General features: G+C 47.4%; 1 protein-coding gene across 8 annotated transcripts in view; it reads right to left on the reverse strand.

Annotated features, from left to right (window-relative positions):
• Positions 1–13,015, reverse strand: part of LPIN1 (lipin 1) — a 117,687-nt gene that overhangs the window by 43,051 nt on the left and 61,621 nt on the right. For 6 of the 8 annotated variants that reach the window (XM_081264005.1, XM_081264007.1, XM_081264009.1 and 3 more), the window contains 5 exons: positions 7,934–8,134; positions 7,216–7,311; positions 5,766–6,073; positions 4,182–4,307; positions 2,137–2,244 (listed from right to left, as the gene is read on the reverse strand). In XM_081264005.1, the coding sequence (XP_081120131.1) occupies positions 2,137–2,244; positions 4,182–4,307; positions 5,766–6,073; positions 7,216–7,311; positions 7,934–8,134 (839 nt within the window). The remainder of the gene's footprint in view (positions 1–2,136; positions 2,245–4,181; positions 4,308–5,765; positions 6,074–7,215; positions 7,312–7,933; positions 8,135–13,015) is intronic. The other 2 variants (XM_081264008.1, XM_081264010.1) reach the window with 2 other exon arrangements.

The raw sequence follows: 13,015 nt of genomic DNA on the forward strand, positions 1-13,015 counted from the left end.
CTTTCTATGGGGAGGAGGCTCCTGATAAATCACACTACAAGGCTTACACCATGAGACAGTGGAAGTGTATGTGTGTGTGTGTGCACACGCACGCACGCACAAACACACACACACACACACACACACACACACACACAGTTATACTCTTAAGAAAGCTGTCCATGAGGAGGAATACTGGGTCCCGCACCTGCCTGCCTGGGTGGGGAGGACTCACTGCCCCTCAGCATCCTGCTTCCTCTCCCTCTGTAACTGTGCTTTCCTCTCCTGGCACTCATGTGTCCGCAATCACATGTTCACACCACTGAAACGGAAAAGGGAGGGCTGTGGCCCCTGAGTCCACTTCCCTGGGGCCCTCACGGAAGTCCACCCTGACCAGCTTCCTATTTAAAATCTCCTCCCTTCTACATTACACGCGAAATCTACTTACATTTTGTTCTCAGTTCTTGGGAACAGCAGTGGTCTGACCCACGGCACTGAGGCTGCTCTAGAGCAGGGCTCAGCTAACTGCTCCGGTCAAGGGCCCAGTGCAACAGGCTGTGGGTCACATGGTCTGCTGCAACTGCTCGATTCTGGATTCTGCCACTGTAGCACAAAAGCAGCCCAGCCCGTATGCAAAGAGACACGCTATGCTCCACAGAACTCCACAGAAGCACAGGGCAGACAGGACTGGGCCCTGGGCTGACATTTGCCAACCTCTGCTCTAGAAGAATGAAGATGCTGAACATGGTGCCAGTGGTCCACCCCAGCTCTGTGGCCACTCACACTCCAGCCCTTCATGAAAGCTACATGTGGAGGGAGCCCATGGAGGCACTGAGGGGTATGAGTCCTGTGAAGGTCAAATATGACACGACCATAAACACTGCCCTGCTCCAACAGACGCTGCACACACATACACACACACACACACTCCAACACACACACAGAGCCCTGCTCCAACAGACGCTGCACACACACACACACACACACACACACTCACACACACACTCACACACACACAGAGCCCTGCTCCAACAGATGCTGCACACACACACACACAGCTCTGCTCCAAAAGACGCTGCACACACACACACACACACACACACACACACTTCACAACCAGCAGAGGGCACTGAGGCCCATGGAAGAGGAGCTGGGAGGAGACAGGCTGAGGCTGAGTGTGATTCATCAGAATTGTGATTCTAGAATGGCCCCTTATCAAACATCACACTTAAAGTAAAGGATTATTCAAAAAAGGAAGCCTACAAGGTCGCTGGCTAGCTGGCTAATTTGCAAAAACAAGGCACTCGTCAGCCTGCACACTTCTCAGGACTTCCGCCAGCCCCAGGTGGGCTGTCAGCTGTAACTATCCACGACCTGACCTCATTTTAAAATCGCCCTTCTTCTTCACAACAGCCTCTCAATAAAGAGCACCCTGAGGCTTGGCTCCTTAATCAAAAAGAAAATAGGTTTCTCCTTGTAGAAATTCTCCATGGCTTCATTTGCTGAAGCTCCTATTCGAGTCGTGCAAGTCCACCAAGTCGGTAAGTCAAAGTGTGGACAGAGCTGAGGAGCCGAGAGCAGAAATCCCAGACAACAGCATCAATGATGGTGCAAATGAGGTCCTGAAATCCATGCTGTGCTCTTCTCCTAAATCCTGCTCTAGAAATGCTGTGGAAAATTCTGAACCCATTATTCAGATAGCCTGATAGGCTATTGAAATATTTATAATAAATGATGACTTATACTAAAGTGACCTCCTAAAAAGAGCTTGTAGGCTTATTTGTTGAACAACCCTAGACATAAAACAAAAGATCACATTCCCAATCTACATCTCATTACTCTAGTGTTCAAAGCACTCCACAGAATAAGGAAAAGTGATATGTCAACCATCATTTCCAGAGACTCAAATTTAGGATTTTTAAAAAAAAAATCTAATAAACTACAAATGTTTCAGGTGAAAGAAAAATAATCTATATGTATTTTCTTCAGAGGTGAGTTGGTTAGTAAAATAGATTTGTGTAGATCAAAACCTCCACTCCCTATCATTGACAGGCATATTCTTCATCGGTCATTTGGTTAATGGGAATAGACAGACTCAGGAGTTAGATCAACATTTCCACTGCTGAAAGCGCCCAGTCAGGAGCGCAGCACATCTACCTTTCTGAAGCATGGAAGTGGGAAGGCTGCGGAGGGCAGGAACTAGACAGGCCACCCTCGGCTGCAGCTGCAAGATGAGGGGGAGTCCTTTTGCCATCTACCGGGCTGCTGGACACACCACATAATACACATTGAAAGAAAGAAAAAAATCAGAGGTCAATTAAGTGAAACTTCTTGTAAACTTTTTAGCTACTCTCAACAGTAATGTCCATAAAAAAATGAAAACATTCAGGCTTCTGACAGCAGAGCTCTCTGGGCCAAGATTATGAAGAATTCAACTTAACTTTCCTGTTTTTCCACAAAAACAGGAAGGAAAACCCTATTTCAATTTCCATTTCATCCATGTGCCCACAAAAGATGGCCTGTCTGACTGTAGCTTAGTGCTTAATCAGATCACACACCCAAAGTCTTGAGAGCATCTATGCTGTCAATTATCTCTGCATATGGAAATGTATCTACTTAGCCTAACTTGTAATTCCATTTAACAGTGGTCACTGTCGAATCATTATTCTAGATTATTCTAAATTCATAACGCAAAATACTAGACACAGAAAACTTACTTGGGGCTGTGTTTAAAACATTTATTTTATATTCTTAAGACTAATGTATAGATGTTTCAACCTACTAGTGTTTCTAAATACTGTGCACTGTTTCCTCCCATAGAGGTTATCCCCGCAGATCCAGGGAAAGGACACATGGGGCTCTGGAATGGCCCTGAGTCTATACTGTTCAGTACAATGAGCCACTGGTCACATGTAGCCCTTGAGCACTTCAAATGTGGCCAGTCCAAATTGAGATGAGCTGTACATGGAATATGCATGAACACAGAACATGAACTATCTCATTGATTTTATCTTTAAATTGACTACTTGTGGAAATAATATTTCAGATATACTGGGTCAAATGAAATCTACCCTTAAAATTAATTTCACTCTTTGTACTTTTTAAATATGGCTGCCAAAAAAATTAAGATTACATATGTAGCTAAGCACTGTATTTCCATCAAACAGGGCTGGTCACCATCCATCAGAGCCCCAGGCTCACCCTGGGACCAACATTCGCTGCCAGCCCTGGCTGGGCACAGGCACAGGACACACCCACCCAGCACCCACCCCCCAACATCAGCCCATGCTGCTGCCTCTCTCTTGAGATCACCCTGAGCCAACTGGACCCAGGAGAGTGCTCTGATGAGACCAGCCTCGGGTTGGCGTTCCCTACAGCACACAGAGCTGCAGGAGCTCGTCCAGCTCCATTTCAGGCCACTCCAGAAGAACCACCCAAGGACGTGACTGTCCGTAGACAAGTATTTTTCTCACTTTCTTTCTCTCATTAACACCACACCCCTGAGCATTTCAAGAAATTAGTAGTCTGACCCCACTCCCTGGCATTCTAATGCTGTACCCTGTCAGAGATAGCAAGGCTTTATATCATCTAGGATCTGTTTGCCACCCAAGAACCAGTTTTTGCCACAAGAGGAGTGATAGGAGTGATACTGCCCCTTTTGAGAACACACAATTTAGATCCATTCCCTTCCCAAGAGGGAAGAACCAGGCAAAAGTGCTCCTGTGTTCTCCAAGGCTTCCCTGATTTAAATCTGTGGAGTCTTCGGGAAGGCGATCTGCACACCTAGCAGCCAAGTTCACCTGGGAGCTCCTAGGCAGCTCCATGTGTTCAGGGACATACACACTCTTGAATCGAGCAGCATGGGTTAGGTGTGGGGTAAGCCGTCACTATAGCAGCCCTGAGGGACCTCAGCAGCTGGAACCTCTCCTCTCTGAACCTGACTTCACCAAGGACCATGACGGCCTCTGCCACCCTGCCTCCTGCTAACAATCAGCACTTCATAACTAGCCAGCGTTTCTCCTCCAGCATCACCGGCAGACAGCTAACTCAGCAAATGAATTCAGTGTGTGATCTGCGCCTGTCCTGGTTTTACTCAGTACCTGCTACTCTACATTGAGGTTTTCTGGTCCTAATTGTTTTCTTTGGCTCCTAACTCTTTGGACAGGGACGAGTGAACCATGACCCACACACAGGCAACTCACCTGGGGTTGGGGGACCACTCTCGATCTGAATTGGGGTATGATGCTGACTGGGGATAAGGCAAGACTGAGGGGAGGTTTTCCTTGGGAATCTCATCTTGGAATGGCGGTATGTCACTGGGAAGAGTTCTGGAGGAAAAAAGGTTAGAGTCAAAGAACTTCCAGGGACATATTCATAATAAAGTCAAGTTCTAAGTTCTTTCTCTAAGTATTTCATCAACCAGCGTGACAGCTTAGGCAGTGGAGAGAGAAAAATATAGAGATGAGCACAAAAAATGTGTCTGTGTGTCAGGCTGAGTCACAAATTTAAAAATGCTTTGTTTAAGCATTTGGACTCAATCATAGGCATGTCACCCTGCTTTCCTGTCCCACTGCAGCATCTTACTGTCACCCTCTGCATTATACCTCACAAATGTATGAGAGGCAGATCTGACCCAAAGCCAGACCCAGGGATTACAAAACCCTTACTATATGCAGGTGGAACTGCATTGTAACTACAGGGCCAGGCCTGAACCTTGTTCTGTCAGCCAGAATAAATAAATGACATCAACCAAATGTATCTTTTCATCACCAAGCGAGGGCCACACTGTCCAGTCTCTGATACATGAGCATGCTCACAGCAAGATGTGATTCACTCCTGCAGAGGCCATCTGCCTGCACCCACGACGGGGCCTGCAATGCCTGCAGCCAAGTTCCAGAGCTCAACATCACCCAGAAGTGCAAGAACAAGCCCCCACTTCTGCACCCACAGCAGCCTGGAGGCCACCTGGAGTGAGGAAGAGCATCGCTGCCCACCCACCTTCATCTTTAGCCAGAAAAAAATAAATCCTATCCTGAACAAGGAAGCAGGGACATTCCTGTTGTTCCTTATCCCCTGTTTACGTTAACAAGATGTAAAAATAATTATCAAAAAGAACACTAAATTATATGTAAAGTAGCAAGTATTCTTTAAAAATGAGTTTTGTCTTCCTAACTGGCATTTTTCACCAAAATAGCAATATATAAAAACAGAATTTCACTACACTCTTAGAAACAAAAAAAAAAAATAGGGGTAAAAATATCCATTAAACTTTGTGTCTAGCCTAAATTAAGAAGGACACAGTGGGGATGCAGACAAAAGTGAGCATGCACTAGTCATTTCAACCTCAGCCTGTCACATGTCAGCAACCTACAAATAGCCAACAGCCACGCGCAGAGCTGGTGCTCAAAATAGAGCCAAGAGCTCCTGTACTCGCTTCTTAGACTGCTAAGGCCCTGGGTTTCACCCCCAGCACCAAAAACTAACTAACAAGGTCTGAGGAAATGACTTTGTTCACCCACTGCTCATCGACTGTGTCCTGCTTCCGGGTTCTACTCTGAGCTGAACTTGGCAGCCACGGAGCTGGCCCTCTCCTGCACTCTCCCAGTGAGAAGCTACACAGAATCTCAACTCCACTCAGGACACTCGATTCCAAAATCCAGACTAAAGGGCTTAAAAGTAAGAAATTCTGAGGAGTAAAAAAAAAAAAAAAAACAAAGAACTTATAAAAACCATCTTAAAAGCTACTTCCTCCAACCCCATGTGCCCCGCCCTCTCTGGGCCTTCACCTGCTGCCGTCCAGCGGCCCTGAGTCCTCATCCGAGCTCATGTCTATGGGAAACATGTCTTCGTCCTCAGACGTGTTCGTGTTGTCATCCCTCTTCAGGCTGTCCAGTTGGGACTTCCTCCTCCTTTTCCGCCTCTTCTTTACCAAGGAGCCACTGGACGAGGTCTCGCTGGGTGGCACAACCTGGGGAGGCGTGCAAGAGTCCAGGCTCCTCACCCTGTCTGCCGAGTTCCTTTTCAGCTGGGACTCCATTCTCGAAGCTCCTTCTGACAGGATAGGGGAGGTGGCCAGGTACATGGGGATCACTTCCTGGGGAAAGGACGCATTTACAAGAGTCTGATTAATTTGGGCTCAAGGAGCAATAGCCAGGTCAGCAATTTACCAAATGCCATCTGTATTCACATAATTAGAACCCAGTGAATCAAGAACCAGTGATATCAAGCCTCCACAATTCCTCCTCACCTGAAATACCCAGAGCAGAGAGAAAAGGGAAGGGCTCTGGGTCACCACTTGGTGCTAGAAGGCGACTCGGCTCTGCACTTTGTCGTGGGTGTCAATGTGGGTGGGGGAGACAGGCAGAGCGAATGTGTGTGTACCTTTTAAATATTTATTCTTTTTGTTTCTATTTGTTCTTTTTTCAACTTTTTTATTTCTTTTTATTTTTGTGTGTGAGCCAGCACTGTCCGTGATCAGTGGTGCAGGACGCAGCGCATCTTCCAGCAGCCTCCCAGATGCCCAGTGAGGTGGAGGGGAGCAGGCCACTGCAGGGTGCAGCCTCTGTGGCCTCCTAGCCCACAACACTTCTTGCAGCCTAATAGGTGTGAACAGGTTGAAAAGGCAAGTGGCTGCTTGAGCATGAAGAGGTCCCGTCAGGACACCCTTAGGAACCATCAGGCATCCTCAGGCCTTCGCATTCACAGAGACAGAGCAGTCAGCTGGGGTCCCTGACAGCCACAGGGCCATGACAGGACAGGGCCCTCCCGATTCGGACCTCACAGGAACACCAGCACCCTAGGCAGTCACTTAGGCCTGGGGCTACAGGGAGCCCTTCCTTCCCACCGTGCCCTCTGCTGGTAAAAGGATCTAGTTCACAAGGATCTCAAGGAGGAATCACTACTCAGATCCCTTCAGTGAGCAAAGGAGTTCAAGGGGAAGTAGGTACAGCTCTGTGGCAGAGCTTGCCTGGCATGAGCAGTGCCTGTGTTCAAACCCTGGTCCCTCCAAAAACATTTAAAAATTAAAAAGTAGTTTGGTTTGTCTTGGAAGGAAACCAGTAAATCTTTGCAGCCTTGGATTTGGCAAAGGAGTCCTAGCTAGGTAGGACACCAAACAATGAACAACAAAATAAAAACTAGAATAATTAAAAGTTAAACAAGATCCTTTTAAAGAGAAAGAAAAAATAGGCAAAGCTCAAAAGGTGGAAGTGACTCTGACCACACAGCCTTCCTCACCTGATCATTATCAGTCTCTTGAACAAAAAATGCTTCTCCATTATCACCCAACTTCATATGCAAATCCACGGATTCACCGTTGATTTCTATGTCAACCTGAGGGAAAGGCATGGTTAGGAACACAGGAGCTCCACCAGGACACCTCAGGGAGCAGCCACACCCCCACACACTTCGACCCCAGTGCCCTGAGCACTGGGGTCCTGAACTAAGAGGCCCTTGACCATGAGGGATGAGACCCAGAATGGAAGAGCTCCTCAGAGCCCACCTGAGGTCCAGCCTCTCCTTTTCTAATGTAGGGGCTGAACCCAGGGTCTCACAGCTGGTGAGTGGTAAGAGTTCAACTTCAGACTACGTCAACACCTCCCCAGCCAAGCACTGGTCCTGGGAGAGAGCAAATTCGAGGAGGAATCCAGTGCCAGCCTGTGAGCCTTCTGGCTGAGGCCTCAGCAGAAGAGAGCAGAGGCAGGTCAGCGGTGCCCCACGGTCCCCCTGAGCCACAGAACCCGGGCCTTGATAAACAGCTGTGCCTCTATCTTTCAGAGTAACTGACAGTCACAGCCACTGGAGCAGTTTGAATTAGTGACTGTCAACTCAGGGAACTGCCATTCCCAAGGGACAGCTAACAGCCAGGTCTCAGAGCTCGGGGTGTGCAACAACACAGAAGCAGGATGCAGTCCTTAAGGAAGCCGTGCACTGGCTGACGGGGCCCCAGTCTCACCACTTTCTCCCGGGAACGCAGAACCCCCATCTTCCCGAAGCGGACATGGAAAGGGGAGCACTGCAGACTCCCATTGGGCTGCCGGATGACAATGATATCGATGCATCCTGACAGAGTAGCAGGGTTCAACCCCTTGTAGAGCTCCTTCACAGTGACAAACACCTGGCCGGCCAGCTGCCCAACGTAGTTCATGGTCTGGGCCTAGGAGACAGAACAGATAGGACATACACAGTCAACCAGGGAAGCCACCAGAGCCAATCAAAGTGAACAACTCCCCATACAACTCACACATTCCACTTTCACACTGCTCAGATTATTTTGTTTCTGGAATGTTCTCCACACACCCACCACCACCAGCAACACCCTCCACCCAGGCAGGGCCCAGCCCAGAGAGCCCAAGCCCCATGAAGACAAACTGCAGGTGTCACCAGGGTGTCTTCTCTGATGCCTGTGAGCCTTGTCTGCAGAGTTCTCATGGCTGCTGCCACCTGTGCCTGCTCTGCCAAGGTGCACAGGTCTCACACACTAAATATTCCTCAGGAGAGAGGCTCTATTCTAGACAGCTGGCACCCCAAATGTGCCAGCAGAGTGGGTGCCCAATAGCAGCAGCTGAGAGAAACTATTTCCACCTGAGAAGGGAAGCAACTGACTTCTCATTTCTAACAGTTCCCAGCCAGGTCCTTGCCTGCGGACTCTTCTCCCACCACTGGAGGGACACGCGCACTGTGCTGCCATCTGCGTGCCCACAGCCTCTCACCTGCCACTCTGCAAAGGTTCAGGGCCCTGCAAATGTTCAGGGCATCTACTCACAAAACAGATGCAGCCCTGGGGCACAGAGGTGCGGAAGGGTAGGGAGAGCAACTTCAAATGCTCAACAGTATAGCAGGATAACTAGAGTTCACACTAATTCAATGGAATTTTCCAAAATATTCAATCTTGAAAATTGAGTATTCCAAAATAGCTAGTAGAAAGGATTTTGACTCTTCCCAACGCAATGAAATGATATGTCTGAGGTGACATATTTGCTGGTTACCTTAACCATTACACATCATACATGCACTAATGTCACACTCTACCCCATAAATATTGCAATTACTGTGTGTTAATTAAAAATAAAAATACATTTTAAGACACAGTCCCTTGTTCCCTGAAGGGACTTGAAGACTTGGGATGGACTGAGAGGCACTACATAAGTAACTAAAAAAAGTCAGCATTGCTGTGTTTAAATGCAGGCTAGGAGAGGTGTGACCTAGGAAAGAGACCCAGAGCGGGTCCTGGGAAGCCCCAATTTATAGCCAGTCGGTCGGAAGAGCAGGAGGTCGGAAGAGCAGGAGGCTGCAGCTTGCAGGTGGCACTCAACATGGGTTCAGTCTCATCAGTACAGTCTTGTCAGTACAGTCTCGTGGGCCAAGCCCATCACCTGTGGGATGTGACACTAGCTCCAGGTGACACAGAACCCGCTGGTATCTGCCAAGAACTGGAGAAATGCTTGGTGTGGAAGAGACCACACTATTGGAGTCAGAGTATTGGGTGAGAGCAAACAGTTTTCTTTTTATTCTTTATAAGCTATACTATTCTCATTGATCAAGCCCTGGCCTTCCAGTTTTAGGGAAAAAAAAAAAAAACCTTATATAAGCCTCACCTCTACCCTATGAACTAGGCATAAGTGTAGGCGGAAACATGCTCAGAGGTGGCAAGTTAGATGCCCTGCATGCATGAGTTCTGCCTTAGAACTAGCCAGGGACCTGGAAGTAACGAAGGAAGCCTGCAAGAAAAGAGCACAGGAAACCCCCTCTGGCTCCTTTGTGATGTTAGGGGAGGCTCCAGAATGATCCACTTCCTGCCACCACTGAGGAATCCAGCAGACCCAGTAGCCAGCACATTTGAGGGGCTCAGACCTGCCTTCCTCTCAAACAAGTAAATGCCAGAGCTGTCAATATGTCCTGATACAAACACATGCCTTTTCTAAGTTTGCTAGTGGTGCAGGTTCACCTAACTTCATTCGAAGGCGAGGGGTCCTAAAAAGATGTGCAATATAAAACTCATTCTCTGTAACCCTGACACTTCTTTCAGCAAATCTCTCCATAAAAGAAATTATCACCCCAGAAGTTACACTGAGGTTTTGGTATGCTGCACTGTGCTGAGTGTGAGCAGCATGTGTGCGCAGTGTCAAAGGCATATGCACAGCTTCTGCCTTGCACATCTCATTCTCATGTGTCTCTCACAAGAATCTGCAGATACAGGCCTTTCAAAAGGGAGCTGGAGACAAGCCCCAGTTCAGCAAAGTCCGTATCCAAGACTTCAGGGCTTGGAGTTCAGTGCAAGACTGGAAATGGGGTCTCTGGATTCTGAAGCGGGCCTTGGATGAGTTTTGTCAAGCCCCTCTCCCATCCCCCAGAGCTTCCTAATCTCCTCAACCTTGAATATATATGCAGACTATGCTTATCACTGAATGAAGGACTGCTGGTATTTTTCATGCATATGAAAGAAAAAGCTCCTAATGGGATGGTATTCGCACATCTCTGCAGCCCAGCTTCCCTCTGCATGAGGGCCGGGATGACCTGCAAGGTCCAATTTCAGCTCTAATCAGGCCAAGATAAAAGCTGCACTCCTTCACGCTCAGCAACCTAATAGGCATCTTTAATAATTTAAACTAATTGTTGCTCTGCTCTCCTGTCCTAGAGAACAAAGCATCCCTCCCCCTCAGAGTAAACAAACTCAAGGTGATCTCCCAGAATCTGCAAAGTTTCAAACCAGAAGGATCCTGAGCACATTGCTGCTCCAAGGGCCTTATGTTAAGGAAATAAGCCCTTACACGGAAAGTGCCTTGAGCAGAGCTCCCCAGAACTGCACCACCATCCCCTGTGGCAGAAGGAGCCAAGACTGATTTTCTGCTTGCTCACCCACCGTGGGTGCCACTGGTTGAAGCTGGAGTACTTTCCTACTGCAAGCAGCCAGAAGGCGCTGCCATCACAACTGCTGTTGGTCTTCGGAGGAAACCAGTAGCTCTGATACCTGCCGCTCTCCCCTCTATGGATATCTTCTCTGCGAATCTGAAAACGCCTCCATGCGGAAGCATAAATCTACTCAACAGTTAAACAAGCATTAAGGTTAAGGTAATAAATTTTATCTTATGTGTATTTTACGACGATTATTTTTAAGAGGGAGAACACCATATTAACCAGAACTCATTCCAGGAAGATGAATACCATTTGATTAAAAAACTTCTTTGACATCAACTTGGGGTAGAGGGGTAATGCCTCCCCAGGAGGCAAGATAGGTGGGGCCAGGGTAAACCCAGTCACACAGGCACCTGCTTGGCTGAGGGTACACAGGTGCTGGGGGTACCCAGGGCTCTTTTCTCCGTCCCTCTCCCAGGTTTTCTTCTGAATAAATAATAGGCAAATATTTAAAGATTACAAGAATAAACCAGCTGGGTGGAAATTCCCAAATTTCACTTTCTCCTGTTGCATTTAAAGTAAAATTCTTAAGGAAGAAATTAATTCAATTTGCCTGAAGATAAGAAGCCAGACAAAAACCAGCCCAGATGGGCTGCTAACATGCCATGATCTCAGATGACCTCATCAGTCGCTATTTGCGTTTCCTGGTGTTGGAAGACACCTGACCAGGCAGTAAGGCAGTACTTGTTTTGAAGAAGAAAGTACGTAAATAACCTCAAGGTAACAGAAGGTAAGGAAAAGCTTAGGAACAAAACAAAATGCTTACATTTCCTGTTCAACAGCGTAAGACACCTGCTACTCATCCCCCCTTCCACACGGCCTTAAAACCTACTGGTTTCAATCTCACAATGTGGCTGGCGCAAAGCTTGCAGGTTCCACAGTCCCTAGTTTAAAAGCTTTTGACAGAGAATCCAGTCAATTATCAGCAAAACTCCTGGGGCCAGACTGGGTTCTCGAAACTGGACCGCCGGCTTTCTGAGAAACTGTGAGGTTACGAAAACACGCAAGCTCTCGTTCTTGCTGAACATACGTCTGTCTTCCAGTCTGGACCACTGGATATTCTTTCCTGGGTAAATTCTGCCTAGATAAATGTGGAGGTCGTGGAGGGAGCTCCTGGGGGGCATGGAGGGATCTCCTCCTTCAAGGCCCCCGCCCAGGATGGCAGGCAGCACCCTATAATTAATCTGCACAACTCCTGGCAACTACAGACACCCAAGGGCATCAACACCCCAACCCCGCATGGTCCCAGAAGGACAGCACTGCTGACACTGTCAAAATGGCACAGTGACCCGAGTCTCGAGGCTCCTCACCTAGCTGTTACATTAGAAGATTTTGCTTTAGTCCAAATTTGGAAGAATCCACCTCCAGGCTTCACAAATTGCCAAGAAACACTGCTTTCTTGGAACTTGAGTCAAAATTCAAAAGCTCTGCCACAGCTCTCATTGCCCCACAAGTTCTGCTAACCCCATCCACTTCTAGAAGATCAAGATCAGCTTAAGATGGCCTCATCCAGTCCTCTGGAAAAACAAGCAAAATATATAAAAAGTTCACAAGAAGAAATACATCTGGTCGATAATATATGAGAAGAAAATACCATTCACAGAGATATGCAAGTCAAATGTGGCCTTTAGAGGGTCTAAAATCAAAGTACTTCCTAAGAACTGCTGGATTGGTGAGGTGGGAATTACAGACACCTACCCCTCATGGGGTCATCAATAGGGTCAACTCTGTTGCAACAGCTACCCTTTCATGTACACATGCTAACAAACCCCAGCAATTCCACAACTCATCTACAGACATAGTAAGATCCTAGGTCAAAGACAGTAATTGCTGTCTCTTTATAATAGGGAAAATTAGGAATAACTTAAATATCTACACAACTCTGTATTAATAAATTACCAACCATACCATTGTTATGTTTAAATGTGGTGTCCCCCAAAAGCTCATGTGTGAGACAATGCAAAAGGTGCAGAGAAGAAAGGATTGGGTTATGAGAGCCTTACCCAATCAGTAAATTGATCACCTGATAGGATTAACTGAGTGGTAAATGAAGGCAGGTGGGGTATGGCTGGAGGAGGTGGGGCATTGGGGGCATGGCTTTGGGGTATATATTTTGCATCTG

The sequence above is a fragment of the Spermophilus citellus genome (assembly GCF_964194105.1).
Source record: "Spermophilus citellus genome assembly, chromosome: 13".
NCBI lineage: Eukaryota > Metazoa > Chordata > Mammalia > Rodentia > Sciuridae > Spermophilus > Spermophilus citellus.